This window comes from Etheostoma spectabile, chromosome 4 (genome assembly GCF_008692095.1).
Source record: "Etheostoma spectabile isolate EspeVRDwgs_2016 chromosome 4, UIUC_Espe_1.0, whole genome shotgun sequence".
NCBI lineage: Eukaryota > Metazoa > Chordata > Actinopteri > Perciformes > Percidae > Etheostoma > Etheostoma spectabile.
This window is the reverse complement of record NC_045736.1, coordinates 29480018-29495446: the sequence shown is the minus strand read 5'-3', so window position 1 is coordinate 29495446 and position 15429 is coordinate 29480018. Positions and strand designations below refer to the sequence as shown.

The 15429-nt window shown below is 41.8% G+C and overlaps 2 protein-coding genes across 2 annotated transcripts in view; both read right to left on the bottom strand.

The window, feature by feature from the left end:
• The window catches only part of fbxo2 (F-box protein 2), a 4891-nt gene extending 876 nt beyond the window's left edge, over positions 1 to 4015 (bottom strand). Inside the window, exons 1-5 of the mRNA XM_032514057.1 lie at positions 3747 to 4015; positions 2678 to 2746; positions 1527 to 1653; positions 1051 to 1143; positions 834 to 972 (exon numbers count right to left, since the gene is read on the bottom strand). Of these exons, the coding sequence (XP_032369948.1) occupies positions 834 to 972; positions 1051 to 1143; positions 1527 to 1653; positions 2678 to 2717 (399 nt within the window). The 5' untranslated portion in view covers positions 2718 to 2746; positions 3747 to 4015. The remainder of the gene's footprint in view (positions 1 to 833; positions 973 to 1050; positions 1144 to 1526; positions 1654 to 2677; positions 2747 to 3746) is intronic.
• Positions 4016 to 7900: 3885 nt separating this feature from the next.
• Positions 7901 to 15429, bottom strand: part of LOC116687553 (integrin alpha-5) — a 42757-nt gene continuing 35228 nt past the window's right edge. Inside the window, exons 23-30 of the mRNA XM_032513013.1 lie at positions 14577 to 14657; positions 14357 to 14462; positions 13850 to 14008; positions 12710 to 12817; positions 10079 to 10192; positions 9355 to 9456; positions 9128 to 9250; positions 7901 to 8632 (exon numbers count right to left, since the gene is read on the bottom strand). Coding sequence (XP_032368904.1) covers positions 8549 to 8632; positions 9128 to 9250; positions 9355 to 9456; positions 10079 to 10192; positions 12710 to 12817; positions 13850 to 14008; positions 14357 to 14462; positions 14577 to 14657 — 877 coding nt within the window. The 3' untranslated portion in view covers positions 7901 to 8548. The remainder of the gene's footprint in view (positions 8633 to 9127; positions 9251 to 9354; positions 9457 to 10078; positions 10193 to 12709; positions 12818 to 13849; positions 14009 to 14356; positions 14463 to 14576; positions 14658 to 15429) is intronic.

Here is a 15429-nt window from a genome sequence, read left to right as displayed (position 1 = left end):
TTGTATTTCGTCTTTTTTTAGAATATGTTTAAATGCTTTAATGTTAATAAAACACATTATTTTCTCATACTTTCTGTCTGAATTTACCTGTGTTCAACCGGTCTGAAACGCACCGTTTTAGTGCTCGTCTCTTTAAGACTTTGTAAGTAGACAGTTGTGTTTTCATGTCTGATGAGCTGTTGATTTTATTTAGTTGTCTCACCGGTGTCTTAAAAGTGTAGTGTGTAACGTTTTTAGTTGTCCATTATTAAAATCTGTGTTTCCCACTTACAAATGTGTCCTTTTCATGAATATTTACCACCACCATCAATTCCAAGTATTCCTATTGGGTTGAAATATTATGTTTGCATGAACTGGGGTAGACGCTCCATGTTCGTGCGCCATCTTGAAATACGTTAGCTGGTGAGGGACATACAGGACATACTGCACCGCCTTTTGCGTTTGTTGCTGCTGTTTGTAGTACTCACCGAATCTTTACATAAAATTTAAACGAGCGGACCAGATCGCCGGAGGTAAACCTGGATGAAGACGTGGATGACACCTTGGCTTTTTGAAGCGTGAAGGTTACCGTAGCTGTAATAAGTACTTTGAATTGTGTGGTGCGAGAGCCTTGATTGCGATATATGAGCTAAACGCTATATGGGAGAAATTCCTACACATTTGACCTTTAAACAACAGGCCACTACCAACGCAGTGCCAGGAAGTAACGCACGGGGGACTTCTGTGACCTTAGTTTGATTAATGTATTTGTAGAATCGCTGTCATGCATGTCCCTGAAGGCTACTCCAGGATGAGGCACTGAACGTACAGAGCGTTCCCCCCTCTCTGTGTACCTGTTTCCATGAGCAGTCGTCAAAGTCGGGGTCAAGAGTCACCACCTCAGGTTTGAACTCCTGTATGACCTCTTGATTCTCGTCCAGCAGACTCACAGACATTTGGTAGGTGCAGCCACAATCCGTTCTCCCGCAGTACCTTCGGGATGAGCCGCCCATTAATCGGTGACACTAAGCACTTACAGAAGGTGCATACATGCATGTAACTCTGTCTTACCAGTCTTCCACTGTGACGGTAGGCTGAGCGTCCAGCTGTTCGCCAGAGAAATCCTCCGCTAACAAGTCAATCACCTGTCTCTTCAGACACAGCCTAGGACACACATTTGGTTTCAGAAAAACAGGAGGATAAGTGTCTTTCCATTAAATTATTTAATTATATTTTTCCCTTGATGTCTTTAACCAAAAACAAATTATATGAAGCACAGTTTACCCCACATCCTCTCACTAATAAATCATAGTTTGTTGATTAGAGTGATGGATATGTTTTTGTGTATCCCATGGGTATTCTTTCCTTTATCCCATCTTTTTTTAATTTGTACATATTCATCTTGCATCTATTGTTATACATGTTTGTAGTTGGATCTTTGAACGAAGTAACTAGTAGATACAGACTGCAGCTGTGTTGACCAGTGCAGTGCATTTGTAGTATTTAAATGCAGCCACATGACTATACATACAGTGGTAAACACTCACTCAAAGGAGGTTGCAAAGTATTTGGTCACTCCGTCGAGGCAGAAGTCGTGGCCACAGTCTCCCGGCATGTCCTCCACTTTCCACTGACTCCCACCGTTTTCCGTCAGCTCCCAGAAGTCCAACTGTTCTGGGAGGGAAATGCACAGTCTCAGGCTGCCAATAGTAGTATTGTCTGTTTTCTAACGTGTACACTTTCACGTTTTTACTGAGTCAAGTTCAATTACAAGAGCAGGTTTAGATAAGTTTGACCAGCAACAAAAGCAAATGGTACTTTGACAAAACACAGGACCCATTTACTGGCTTTGTTCGAAGAATCAACCACGTCTCAAGGGGCTGCTGATGAAGATCATGAGATACAGTTAACATTCTGGGATAGGAAAAAAAAAACTCTGGCTGGTTTGTATTTCATTAGTTTCATCTCAGACCTTCCCCCACGGCACAGCGGAGGTCTGGTTAGTCCACACAGCATTCCAACATGGGAAAAAAAAAGCTCTGGTTTAATGCCATTTTTTTAAACTACTCACAATTGTCACGGGCGGTGCTAAGCACTGGACAGAGCCACGGTCCCGCTACAAAAAAGCCTCAGGAAGGAACTTGTTTTGGTGGAAAACGTGTACATTCAAAAGTTGTTTTAGTCGTGTGACAGAAAACTCAGATTCAACCGATAGTCCAGCTAGCTGTCTGGATCTACTCTGCAGAGATCTGAGGAGCAGTTAACCATAGTCCTCAGAAATCAATCGGAGTTTAAAATACCAACACAAAGAAAGCGAAAGGTATCGGACATCCTGCTAAAAAGCCGCCTCTCGGAAGTGGATATAGACTAGTCACCATCATAATAGTCTTTATTCAGGACACAAAAAAGGGTCCACAGCACGATACAAAACTATCAAAAGACAGACAAATACCAGACAAAACACATACAACAATAGTATTTATTTAAACAGATCACAATCGCCTTGGGCGGCGCTAAGCCCATGGAATCTTTTAAAACTATATTATTATATTTCTTGGCTAAGCCCCAGATGCATCGACGGTGCCCTAGCGAAATAGATAGCTGAAGGGAAGGACATGTCAGATGTCAGGCTTTTGACCTGCACTGCACATCTACACTACATAGTTGCAGATCCTCTATTAAGAAAATGAGCTCTTACCTTCCCCGCTGGGATTCTTTAGCAGGTTGTTGGCTGACATGATTACAGCTTATACAGAGCAGGCAGGGCCTGTACAGGAGAAACAGGAAACAGAAACTCAGATCAATATTTGTCTGTGCTGCAGTTTCAAATTGAGCTGCTTGGATCCCATCCAACCTGCCCATATCAGACATTTATTTTTGTTCCCAACTGCATCCACTTCCTCTCCAGAAGTATGCTGCCATAGCCTCGTGTTAATGTCACAAACACGCACAAACATGGATTGATTGACTACTTTAGACCAACTGAAGTTTTTGTGATCCTAAATAGAATTTAAAATATATTGCTGTAGACACAAACATGTTCATATTTAAGTACGGACAGACACAGTGTTGGGTTCACCAGTATTAAAAAGGTTAAAAACAAAAGCAGCCCATATGAAGGTGGACCCAGGTCATCTCCACATATTCCAAACACTAATACCCTATCTGCTGACTCACAGCACAACAGATGGGGGAAAGCCATCCTCTTTACATGCTGAATAGAAGGTATCACAGAGGATCAACCAGTCATCAAAGAGATCAGTCAGCAGGAAAACCACCTGGGATTGCATGTTCCCGACCGTACAAATCAGTGGTTCAAGGGCCTGTTTTAGGGCCGTTTTGAGGGTATCCTGACTCCCGATTGACACTAAAATGTAATAAGTAACAAAAATGTGTACAGGAATGACTAATAATACACTATTTTTACATTTTCTAGCCACTATTGTCTACGGCACATAACAGATCAGGAATCCCAAAACATTCCTTCTTTTTTTGGTAATATTGTGTCTGTTTGTGTAACATTAAAATAAGTCACATTTGTAAGAGATGAGGCACAGAGAACAGAAAATACTTTAGTCTACCAGATTTGTATGCATTTCACAGCTCACTGAGACTCCACACAAAACCAGCTGAGTCATCTGCCCCTACAGACTCAAATTCATGAGCATAAACCATGCAGAACATGCACAAGATGTCATGCTCGGCTGTAAATGACACACTCGGCTCTGCTCTGTCTAAACACATAAGACAGAAAATGTGTTACTCACAGCCAGGGGAAGGCGAGTGCAGTCCTCTGTTTTCGTCTGTCTCTTTCTCTCACTAAACCTGAGCTCTTCTGCAGGGTAGCTCCCTCGTCACTGTCTGGCTTTTATATCCAGGAAGCACACACACACACACAAGCACACACACATATACAGAAGAGAGGGGAGGGAAGGAGGGGAGGAGGAGAGACATAAAAGCATCCATCCAGCAGAACCACACATGCACACACTCAGCACAAATGCCAGTTAGAGCAAACATCAATACCAACAGTGGAATAAAACATCCATGCTCTTCTTTAAAGGGCGGAGAAGCATGTAAAATGCACAGGGAGGGGTTTAGGAGATTGGTTAAGGGGCAATACTTAAATCTAAAACAAACCCATGAAACAATATCAAAAAAGGTACATCAGTCCATTTTTTTTTAGGTCATGCAGAAGGTTACAAAAAGCCAAAAAAAGTGACAAAAATCTTAACACAAAGGCCAGAAAAGAGACAAAAACAGCTGAAATCTTGCCTAGGGCACCAAACTGGTTAGGGCGGCTCAGTAGATGTATTCTTATGCCTTTGTCTCATTGCACTGCCTGGGCATCTACTCTCACGGTTTTTTATTTACTAACGAAGTAAACGATTAAGTGTGTATGCAATGATATCATCCCTAGAATTTGCTTCACTTTCTTTACAAACACACTTTTAAGGTGTGACAAAAAACTCACCCTTTTTCAATCTTATTACTAGGCCTACATTGAGTATGGTGACATCTTCTTAAATTTGCATTGCTTTGAGCCAAGTTCACACTGCTCACATTGCAATTGGTCTCATTTTTTTTAAATTCTATGCAAAAGATTGAAAGTTACCCAATCTATACCAGTTACAGTTTATAGAAGTGTAGGATTGATCATCACGAGTGGAAATCTTTAATGCTGTCTATGCATAACCAGTACATGTTGAAAGTCATAACTAAGACATTCCAAGGTAAGGTCAAGTTAGTTGGAAAAAATGTAAAGCTGGATACAGTAACATAACTTTGTTAGTGTCTTGTGTAACAATCCTCTTCTACTGCTTCAGTAGACCCTTAAGGTGTAAGCTATATGCACCAGGCACAATATATTTGCTCTACAATATTACTATGATATTAAAACAATGCAATTTACTTGCACTGAAATCACCCGTAACCATGTATAATGTTATCTAAATGTCACATCTTGGCATCTGGGTCCTAGTCAGAGGTGTAGTGGTAAAAAAAGAGGTGGGTAAACTATAAATTCTGTGATCACGTGGACCATGACGCGATCACCGATAAGGGGGGCCACGGCCTAACGTTGTATCCTGATGACACTGCTATAGGCTGTCATTTATCACTGGTTGTTCCCTCATAGGTCACACAATCAGTTCAGTTCATACATTAATTGAAGTTCTTGTTAAAAAGACTCAAGAAGGAATTATATCAATTAAAACACTGAACTTCTGGTCTGCAGTTAGCGTGTGGTGCAATATTTTCTCTCTCATTTCCTTTGCTGTGAGATCAATTATACCTTTTGCAGTAAATCTGGAATGGAGAGTGGTGCCCATGTCAAGACCATTTTCTTGCTGGAGCACCACCGGCTCCTGGTAGTCTGTGTATGGCCTGTTGTTCTTGGCTAGCATGTATGCTGTTCGAAACAGTGAGGCTGTCTTCTCTGCTTCCTCCTCCACTTGTTTTTGTATGGAAACATCAATTGTGTTTTTTGTGTTAACTGTATTTTCAGCTGCCTTGTGACTTTTTGATGTCCCATGCTTGTAGATTTTGCTCCTTAAGCATGACAGCTGATATTGGTGATTGCCATTGCGGCTGTACGTAACTTTAGTCTGCGACCATTCATTCGAGAGAGACATGCCCGTCTCTTTAAACACTCCAAGGTCTGCCGCTTCCTGCTTGATGTTTTAAGCCCTCGACTTTGACTTCCAGGCAGCGCTGCGACCGGGACTTCAAGGCACCCAACCATTGCCCAATCCTAGTACATTACAGGTAGCGCTGCCTGAAGCAACGCTGGGGGCTCACTACCCCAAACAAAACAAGAGATTGGTCAACACTGACAGTAATGCAGCGCAATATGATGGACTTCGTCTTAGGTTTAACAACTATGAAACACTAATGAACATATGAAACTAAAACGACATAAGCTTAATTTAGAATGGCTTTGGGACAATAGGCTATTCAGAGGTGGGTAAACGCACTTTGGAGGTGGGAAACGCCATTTCCGAATTTTGAGAGGTGCAAAACGGCGTTTACGTGCGTTTAGCCTCCACTACATCCCTGGTCCTAGTCATTACATACAGTCACCTTAAAGCTACAGTTATGTCTCCCCCATGAGGTATTCTAAGTAGTAGGCCTATGCCTACTAGCCTACTAGCCGAGACAAGGGGGCTAACCGTAGCATGCTAGCTCGTTCTTAAAAGCAAAACACTGCTACAACACACACTAGTTCACCATAATCTACAAAAGAACTACTTCCATGTCCCTGTTCTGCAGGTATTCCACAAGTGGCCCTCGTCTAGAAGAAGTCTCCCAACTATTCCCGCCTCGTACTGACCAAAGTTGGAGAAAGAGTTATCTAGCGAGTGTGATCTTACCTAGCTACTGCGCATGTGCGACTCCCAACAAAGATAGTAGTGAAGTAAGATGTCTCACTCTGTGAATTTGTGTGTTGGTATTGGGGAAACAGAGGATGTGCTGGGAAAATATGGCACAAGTTGAGTGTGCTTGTGTAACAATGGCCAGACATACTCCCTCAACGATTTTTATTAAGGAACATTATTTTTTTTCCACACTTTTTGGACTGAGCCTGTTTCTTTTTTACTCACAACACCTCCACATTTAGAGAAGTTTATGTTTAGTCAGTATAAAAAGGTGTGGGTACATAGTTTTATGATTTATCCAGTAAACCAGTGGGTCTTCAGATCTTTCCAGCGGTGGAGCAGTCATGTACCGCTCTACCTCCACTGGAGCTTACATATGAATGAAAATAAATCGATTAGAACAAAGTAATGATTGTCACTGTAGAGGCTGCTACAAACCAACTTTTTTTTAAGCTTTGAGCAACAATTCAGACTCGAAACGAGGCGGTGCCAGTTGCAGTGGCAGCACCTGACTAGTCTCTGTGTGGCGGTGGCGCTGCAAACCACTCAGTTGATTTCCCCGTACCAAATCAACCTTCGGAGCAGTGTATCTTCAGTGTCATACTGCCATCACTAATCTGCAGCAATGTGCAGTACAACAAAAAATATTCTGGGACTATTCTGGGACAATCTCAAAATACAATTATGAACCTGAAAATGAGCAGAATATGGGCGCTTTAATATTAAAAGTTCAGCACTAAAGCTGTACTGATATTTGTGATGGTGCAAGTAACATACATCACCTGCAGAGGGAAGTCATAGACCACCAAAACATTTGTCAGGGTGGTGTAATGCAGTTTTTGCAGTCAACGGATAAATACACATATGAAGTGCAAAGACATCATTATCTTTCTTCTAAAAAACCTGAAATAAGAAAATCTGAGCTGTTCATTTAAGACTATTAAACTTGTAAAGACTGCTATTTTCTCTTACTATGGCATTACTTACATATGTTCCTTTCCTGTCCTTTCTTCATCACTGATTGGTTTTATGCTTCCACCTGTCACCCCTAATTACCTGATTGAGGTCTCCTGGTCACATGGGCAGGGTGCTGATTCACAAGCACATGTGTGTTTTTGGTTTTTCTTATTATTTTTTGGGCATTTTCTGCCTTCATTTGACAGAACAGCTGAAGACATGAAAAGGGGAATGCCATGCAGCAAAGGGCCGCAGGTCAGAGTCAAACCCCGGCCCGCTGTGTCAAGGAGTAAACCTCCATATATGGGCGCCCGCTCTACCACCTGAGCCCTGTCCTTATTTTTGAGTGGAAATGATGCTTGGGGAACTGGACTGATGACTCTGAGCTCATGCTTTCTAACTGATGATGATAGCACTCAATCGCAGAAATTAAACTCTTTCTATTAACAATACTGTTGTTTATTGGCATCTGGTGACAAATATCCAGTATAACGATCTACATCATGAACCTGAAACGTTTCCTAATAGTTATTGCACTTTTTACTTCCACGACATGAACATACTCATGAGTAACACCTCAAAATATTTTGGTAGGGTATATAAAATTAGGTTTTATTCTGGGCCACAACACCAATGGGTCATAACACATTACAACATACAAAAAAAATACCTCCCAATATGGGAGAGGAATAAGTCAAGTTAAACAGTCAAGATTGTCCTGCAGACAGTACAGTACAACATTCAACAACCAAGGAGAGGAGAAACACTGTGCCATAAATAAAGAGTGGTGTATAAAGCATACAAAGGCAGGCATTTCAACAAATATCAAACACTGGGATTGAAAACAGACCTTTTAGGAATGAAGAAATACTGTAGTGCCTTTTGTTGGAGGTGCATTCTCTTCCTGCAATGATTTGGGCTGTGCAGTTCTTACCTTTTTGTGGTCAACACATTGTTTTGAGTATTTTCCAACTGACCATTTCCCCACAGAGATGAGCTTCATAAACATTTTACAAATTTATGATTTCCAAAACAGCAGTGCATATTTAACTGCCTGACAACTGTAGTCTTTCCTGCTTTGGCATGTTAGTGCAGTTCCAGTGATATAGCACCCATAACTGTCCCTTCATAAATGGGTTGACTGCTCATTATTTGCAAGTTTTCCTCTTTTGTTTGGGAATGTGACAATGATTCCAGTTTTTTTGGAACAGCTGCAGGGGAGGCTCCTTCTCGGATCAAGCTTCAGAGGACGCCTGGGGTTTGAGCTGGGCCTTCTCCATAGTAGTACCGTATGGATCTGACCTTTTGAAGAAGCCCATCTGGAGAGAAAAATGGAGAGAGGAAGATGAGATACAAAAGTGTCTGACACAAAGTCTGGACTGTAAGGGTGTATCCGTGGAAATGAATAAACAATCTTGTTTGTAGTACAATATGTACAGTTTGCTGTTGCTGTTGCTGTGAAAATAAATCGGAGCATGGCTGGGTTATGATACAATGATATGTATGATTGTATGATACAATCAGATTCAAAAAGTACCCCTTGTGACACCCTTACAGACAGAAGAAGAAGAAGTGTGTTGCTTCCATGTGTAACTCTTTTTAAGCTAAAACATATTTTATAAAGAAATTGTTAAATATCCCAAATCGCAAGTACGAGAGTGACACAATGGGCCCCTGGGCACCACCCATGCTAAATAGGAGCAAGACGTCCCCATTTAAAATGTACCTGAAACGTTAGGAAGTTACATTTCATGTCATGCCAGACAGAAACGGTTATTTTCTTGTATAAGCTGGGTTATTTGTTGGCTTGTTACCTTGTATAGTAGGTATATGAGCAGGGAGAGTAATAGCAACCCAGCTAGAATAGCCAGAATGATGATCCACACTGGAACAGGGAACGGACTGTCCGGCTTGTTCCACACCACTGCCGTCACCACCTGAACAACAGCAAACCACAGCATTCAGATGCACCTCCGCAGACTTGTACCCAGATTTGTAAATACAAAAAATTCGGTCCAACAAAAACTTCTGATTCAGTCACCTTTTTGGATCCTGATGGCTTGAGTTTTGGAAGAATAGAGTAAGGCATCCTGTCCACCTTGTACTCAATAGAGCACTCCAGAACATACTGCTTATAGGCCCTCTGCGGACAAACAGAGAACAGATGAATAAGGACTAGACTAAAGGCTTGAATGCTGTCACTTCTCACTATCTTAAAAGTTGAGCCATTTCACGCAGATCAGACCAGAGTCACAGATTCAACCCACATCTTGAAAAATAATAAAATAGATTTTTTTCAATTGCATTGAAGCTTGTACAAGGCAAGCGATTTCAGTGTGATACCTTTCTGACACAATGGTAGAACTCACAACAGTGTGTAATTTATCAGTTCTACAAAATATCTAAGCCTCACATTGTTTACTACAAACTAAAACCCAGGAAAATGCAAGTAAACTAAATCTGAAATCTTTGGGAAACCATGTTGCTTTGTGCTTGTTAAGTGGTTGAAGACTATCAGTGGACAAGATTTCTTGTTTGCTGATATTTTTACTGATAAAATATGTAAAATGTATGGAGTGGGCACACATCTGTAACTGTTGTTTGATGACCTGCCCGGCAGAGGGCAGTATGAACACAGATTGTCTGACGTTGTGGTTCTTTTCTCATCCAGTCTGGGATTTCGTCTTGGATTAAGTTTCCTGTACTAACAGGTTACATATGAACAAGCGTGCTGCACCATAGAGCATTGTGTCCTGTAGTTGTACCTCGAGGAAGGTTTCAGCCCACAGTCTGGAGCGTAAACTCAGGATAACGCTGGCACCTCTCTCCAGCAGCCCAACAGTGCACTGCAGTTTCCAGCACTCCACTGTAGAGCACGTCTAAGAAGGGACAAAGCCAAAGTCAAACACACAGCACACAGCTAACAGTAAGGATTGGATTGGCTGATACTGGCCTAGAAGTCTCAAACCAAAATGGTTTGTTACCGGATGATAAAATATGAAATAATTATATCTTATGATTAACATGTTTTTAGTGGGATTTTTTTGCATATCAAGCTCTGGTTTTAGAGTCTGTCAACAGTTTACTCCTTTAGGTTAATACTAGTCTATATCCACAATCTTCCACTTTCAGGATTGCTCCGGTGCTGCCCATATTCCACCGGATGGCCCTCATTTCAGCCGGATGTCTGTTACCTTCTGTTTCTTTGTGTTGATGGATTTAAGAGGACTATGGTTACCTGGCCCTCAGATCTCTGCAGGGTAAATCCAGACAGCTAGCTAGACTATCTGTCCAATCTGAGTTTTCTGATGCACAACAAAAACTTTTGAACGCACACTTTCCACCAAAACAAGTTCCTTCCCGATGCTGTTTTGCAAACATTCACCTTTCAAACAGTGAAGCATGGATGTTTGAAAACACATCTTCAACATATGGTTAGATCCTTCAATTTAAAGATGGTTCATGTGAATAACATAACAGATCAGCTGTCAAACATTACAGTCAGTGACGCAAGCCGCACAAAAGCAACCCAGTAAATCACCAAACTAATTAACTTCCTCTCACAAACAATTACAGCAAGCAGCAGAAGATGTTGACCAGAACTCATTATATCTATTCCCATTTCCTCTGTTGAAAACTATAATCTCGTTATAATTCAAATCTTTTTCAAGTTCAGGGGCCAGTGCTACTGTATCTCTTCCTACAATCTGATTGGACTATGTTTGTTTGAATGTACTACATGAATGTGCAAAACTCACACAGGAAATTGAAAAAAACATAATACACTTCAGTAAAGAGCCACACACTAATGAAAACACTCTCCCATCACAAATGTTATGGGGCTGAACACGCAACACAAGAGCCATTGAAGGAGAAAAACCAACTCTTCCTGGGGTCTTTACGGGACACGTGGAGCCAACTCTTACATGGATGACGAACAACTGTTATCAGGAAGAAAAGGTAAATCTTCAAATTTCGTCAGTTTACATTTCTGAATTGGCTAGGTCAAGTGAAAAGACACCTCAAAAATACTGCAGTCTTTGAGTTGCTGGAACACACATGGTTGCCTTGCTCCAAGTCTGTGTGCTACGCTAGGCCAAACACTACAATTTGTGGACACATAAATACAGGTTTCCCTGCCATTATAAGGCTTAGGCACAGCACCCGAGCTGTTTTGGGCAAGCTGGATGAATTTAAAAGCCATAAGAGCATCAAAACTAACTAAATCAGTTTTCTCAGATCTAATAATTATACAGGGCACACTGTAGACTTCTTTTGCACAAATTGCGATTTAATGGAAAAACAAGATTTTCTTGAGGGAGGATCCTAAACCCTCGGCCAACTATGTGCACCTTAAGCCGCCTAGACTTAATAAGGGATTTGGCAAAATGCAGAGAGCAAGGCGCAGTGCAGGGATGCGTCATCAAGGGTGGTAGGGTAGCTATTTCTAGTTGCTAGGTAACGACGGTGGTGCGCGACACCAAGGGAAGCGTAGCAACTAGGTGGGCGCCACCGCCCTCCCCATAGGAAATCAATGGAACGGTTTTACCACCAATCATGTGGAGGCGGCTTAAGTCTTCCATTTAGGAAAAACACTGAAATGTGAAATTTATATCAATCTCCTCTTGTTTTATGTCAAGAATAAATATTAGACACGTTACCAAGGGTGGTTAGACTCAAGGCCTAGGAACGTAAAAACATAGATTTTACAATTTCTGTTGACAGGGATACTAGCATGTATCTGAAAAAGTTGAATGAGGTCTTTTGAGGCTACAGAGGGAGCTGTGTGAAGTCTGATAAATTCCCTCCAGTGATGTCATTGAGTCATCATCGTTTGGGGGTGTGTGTAGTAAATGAAGTGAGGTAACATGACCTCTGTAGCCCGAGCTTTGTCTCGGCTTGAGGCTAGAAGCCTGAGGCTGCATTAACATGTAACAGCATAACGGTGACGGTCAAATGGCATTGTGGGTAATGTAGGGACCAGGTTTTGTACAATGCTACATCAGTGGAGTATTCTTTTGTCGAGAAGTATATTGTATATGTGTGTTTGCACACCTGTAAATGAACTGTGTCCATGGATACACACGGACCAGCTTTGAAACGACTTGGCAAAAAACATATCGTCGTGACAACCTTGTATGTCCAAAACCAGGAAATGAAAAAAAGGCTAATTTGCAAACATCTGATTAAGCTTTTCACCTCAGATGGAGTCAGACAAAACCGCCTTACCAGGGTTTGAATTTTTATAAAAACCCACAGAGAGAGACATAAAAGGTGACCGCATGATTTATGAAAAGAAATTACAAAATACGGAGATACAAGGTTTCTGCCAGACAGCTAACGTATTGTCTTTTATAATTGATGATTGATTTCCTGTTCTTTCCATGTTGTCTCACCAGGTTTCCTTGTTCAGCCAGGAGATCTCTGTACACCTCCCTCCTCCGGATGTGGTGCTCAGTGCCGGGTTTCAGTGACGCGATCCCCTCTGCTGCAGCAGACAGGAGCTGTATATATAGAGACATAGACAGAGTCATTAACAAACACAATCAAATGTTTCGGGCCAAGAATAGACCAAGGCAAGGCAAGGCAAGGCAGCTTTATTTGTATAGCACATTTCAGCAACAAGGCAATTCAAAGTGCTTTACACAAAATCAGTTAAACAGATAAAACACAAGTAAAAACAGTTAAAAATCACAAGCATTAAAAACCGGTAAAACACATGAATAGACAGTTAAAAACAAACAAAGAGGGTAATGATCTCACCATGGTATATATCATAAACGATAGGTAACCCAGCAACGGTGATTATGAGCTTTTCTTCCATTTTCTAAGAATTAATGTTTTGGTAGGAAGATGTATGTTTGATTGTGTGTTTCTCTGGAATCAGCCAGTGCGATGGACGTCTATATTCTGATTAGTTGCTGGTCGCTGCTATCCGCTGCTTGCCGCTGAACAGCGTCATAGCTCATTACCATAAAGTTGACATAATTTCAACTTTCTGATTGACGCTCAAAACGCCCAAAATGCCCAAAATGCCCAAAACGCAACGCCGACAGATTTGCCGCTCCTTGCAGCTGAGAGAAGCCGCTTCCATTGAAATTTAATGACTTCCGGTAACTTTAGAAGATCAAGTCGGTGGCGGTGGGTCCGTACAGTAAGCACGGTGCACGGTGCGGAGCCCTTGTACCGCTGCAAAATAGTCTCTGTAAGGAACGTGTTTTGGTGGAACATGTGTACGTTCAAAAGTTGCTTTAGTCGTGCAACAGAAAACTCAGATTAGACGGATAGTCTAGCTAGGTGTCGGGATTTACCCTCCAGAGATCTGAGGAGAAGTTAACCGTAGTCCTTAGAAATCCACCGGAGTTTAGAACGCTAACACAAAGGAAGCGGAAGGTCACGGACATCCGGCCGAAAAGATGAACATACGGTTGAATTTCCAGCAACAACAGAGCAATCTCGGAAATGGAAGGTCGTGGATATAGACTACACCATGGCCACCAAGTTGTGTGTGTGTGTGTGTGTGTGTGTGTCCTCACCTTGAGTTTCAGTGCATTGAAGGTGTGTTTGGAGGAACAGCTGATCGGGCCCTCGGTGATCGCCTCCACAGGGTAGAGCAGCTCGTGTCCGTGCGCCCGTAGAGGACACCTCACCTCTAATGTGGACTGGCTGACATCGCTGGGACCGTTATTCACCAACTGGAAGAGAGGGATTGGGCTTCAGCTTTTGCTTTGTTTGCTGTTTTTGCAAACACCTGCTCAACAGACACCCAGGGCTTTTTGTAGGTGAAATAAATCTTCATGAAGGACAGCCACTCATGTCTGGCTGCAGGATATATAAAGATCATGTTTTCTCATAATATAACAGATTTGTGTTTGATTCAAGCCCAGTTCAGACCCAAGATTTTTGGAGTGACAAGACCGTTTTAGAACATTTTATAACCCCATTCACCAACTAAATTTCAATAATAATAATAATTTTAATGCAGTCCCTTAATAATCACTCAACCCAAATGTTGTTGTTTTTTATCGTAAATGTTAATGTACCTCATAGACCTGCTGTAGCTCAGGGCCGATGTCCCGCTCGTCCCTCAGACTCTGACTAATACCCCAGTTTGGGGGGGGGAAGATGACTTTGTCAGGGCGAGAAACACTGCAAAAAATAAAAAATAAAAGTTGTTTTTTTTGGCAGTTAACTTGGCAGGGACCACACGGATATGAATGGTGATGTGATGATGAAGTGGAACAGTTGGCCATGAAGCCTCACCCTTGCAGAATGACGTCAGCCACAGCAGCCACCTCCAGGTCAAACTGCACCACCTCACTCTCGGAGTTATTTGCATTTTTACTACCACAAAAAGGCAAAAAGTTCTTTTCAGAAACACTTTACAAAACGCTGTAAAACTACTCCAGGATCTTGTAAAGATGTCATTTAATCTGGAATTAGTTGTAACAGAATATAACTAATATTAAAGGTGTCCTGCCACACAAAACTGTTTGTACTTTTTTGAAATATGTGAAATATGTCCATATGTGTTTGTGTTATGTTGTAAATGTGAAGATGAACGGCTACTTCCTCTGTCAGCTATAGCCACTGAGATGAAATAAGCGGAGAAATCAGGCCAATCACAAAGCTGGTCAGTCTGACGTCATGTTGTCTGAGCTCATTACTAATCATGAGCTCACCAAGATGCACATGCTGATAGCCAGGCTCTCATTGGCTAGCTGTTAGCCAATCAGAGCCAAGCAGCTTAGCCTAGCTTACACAAATCGAGTCGAGCCTTCCTGCAGGCTTTCTATACCACACTAGAATGGCTTGAAACATGGTAACCAAGGTAACCAAGGCATTTGTTCAACAAAAATGTTACAGAGTCCATGGTAGAACTTCAGATATTACCACAAAGTAATGAAATACATGTGGTAGGGCACTGTTAATACCTACACAACAATATATACTGTGTGTGAGTGTGTGTGTGTGTGTGTGTGTGTGTGTGTGTGTGTGTGTGTGTGTGTGTGTGTGTGTGTGTGTGTGTGTGTGTGTGTGTGTGTGTGTGTGTGTGTGTGTGTGTGTGTGTGTGTGTGTGGTGAACCTATCTCACCCAACAGTACTGTCTGAAAAG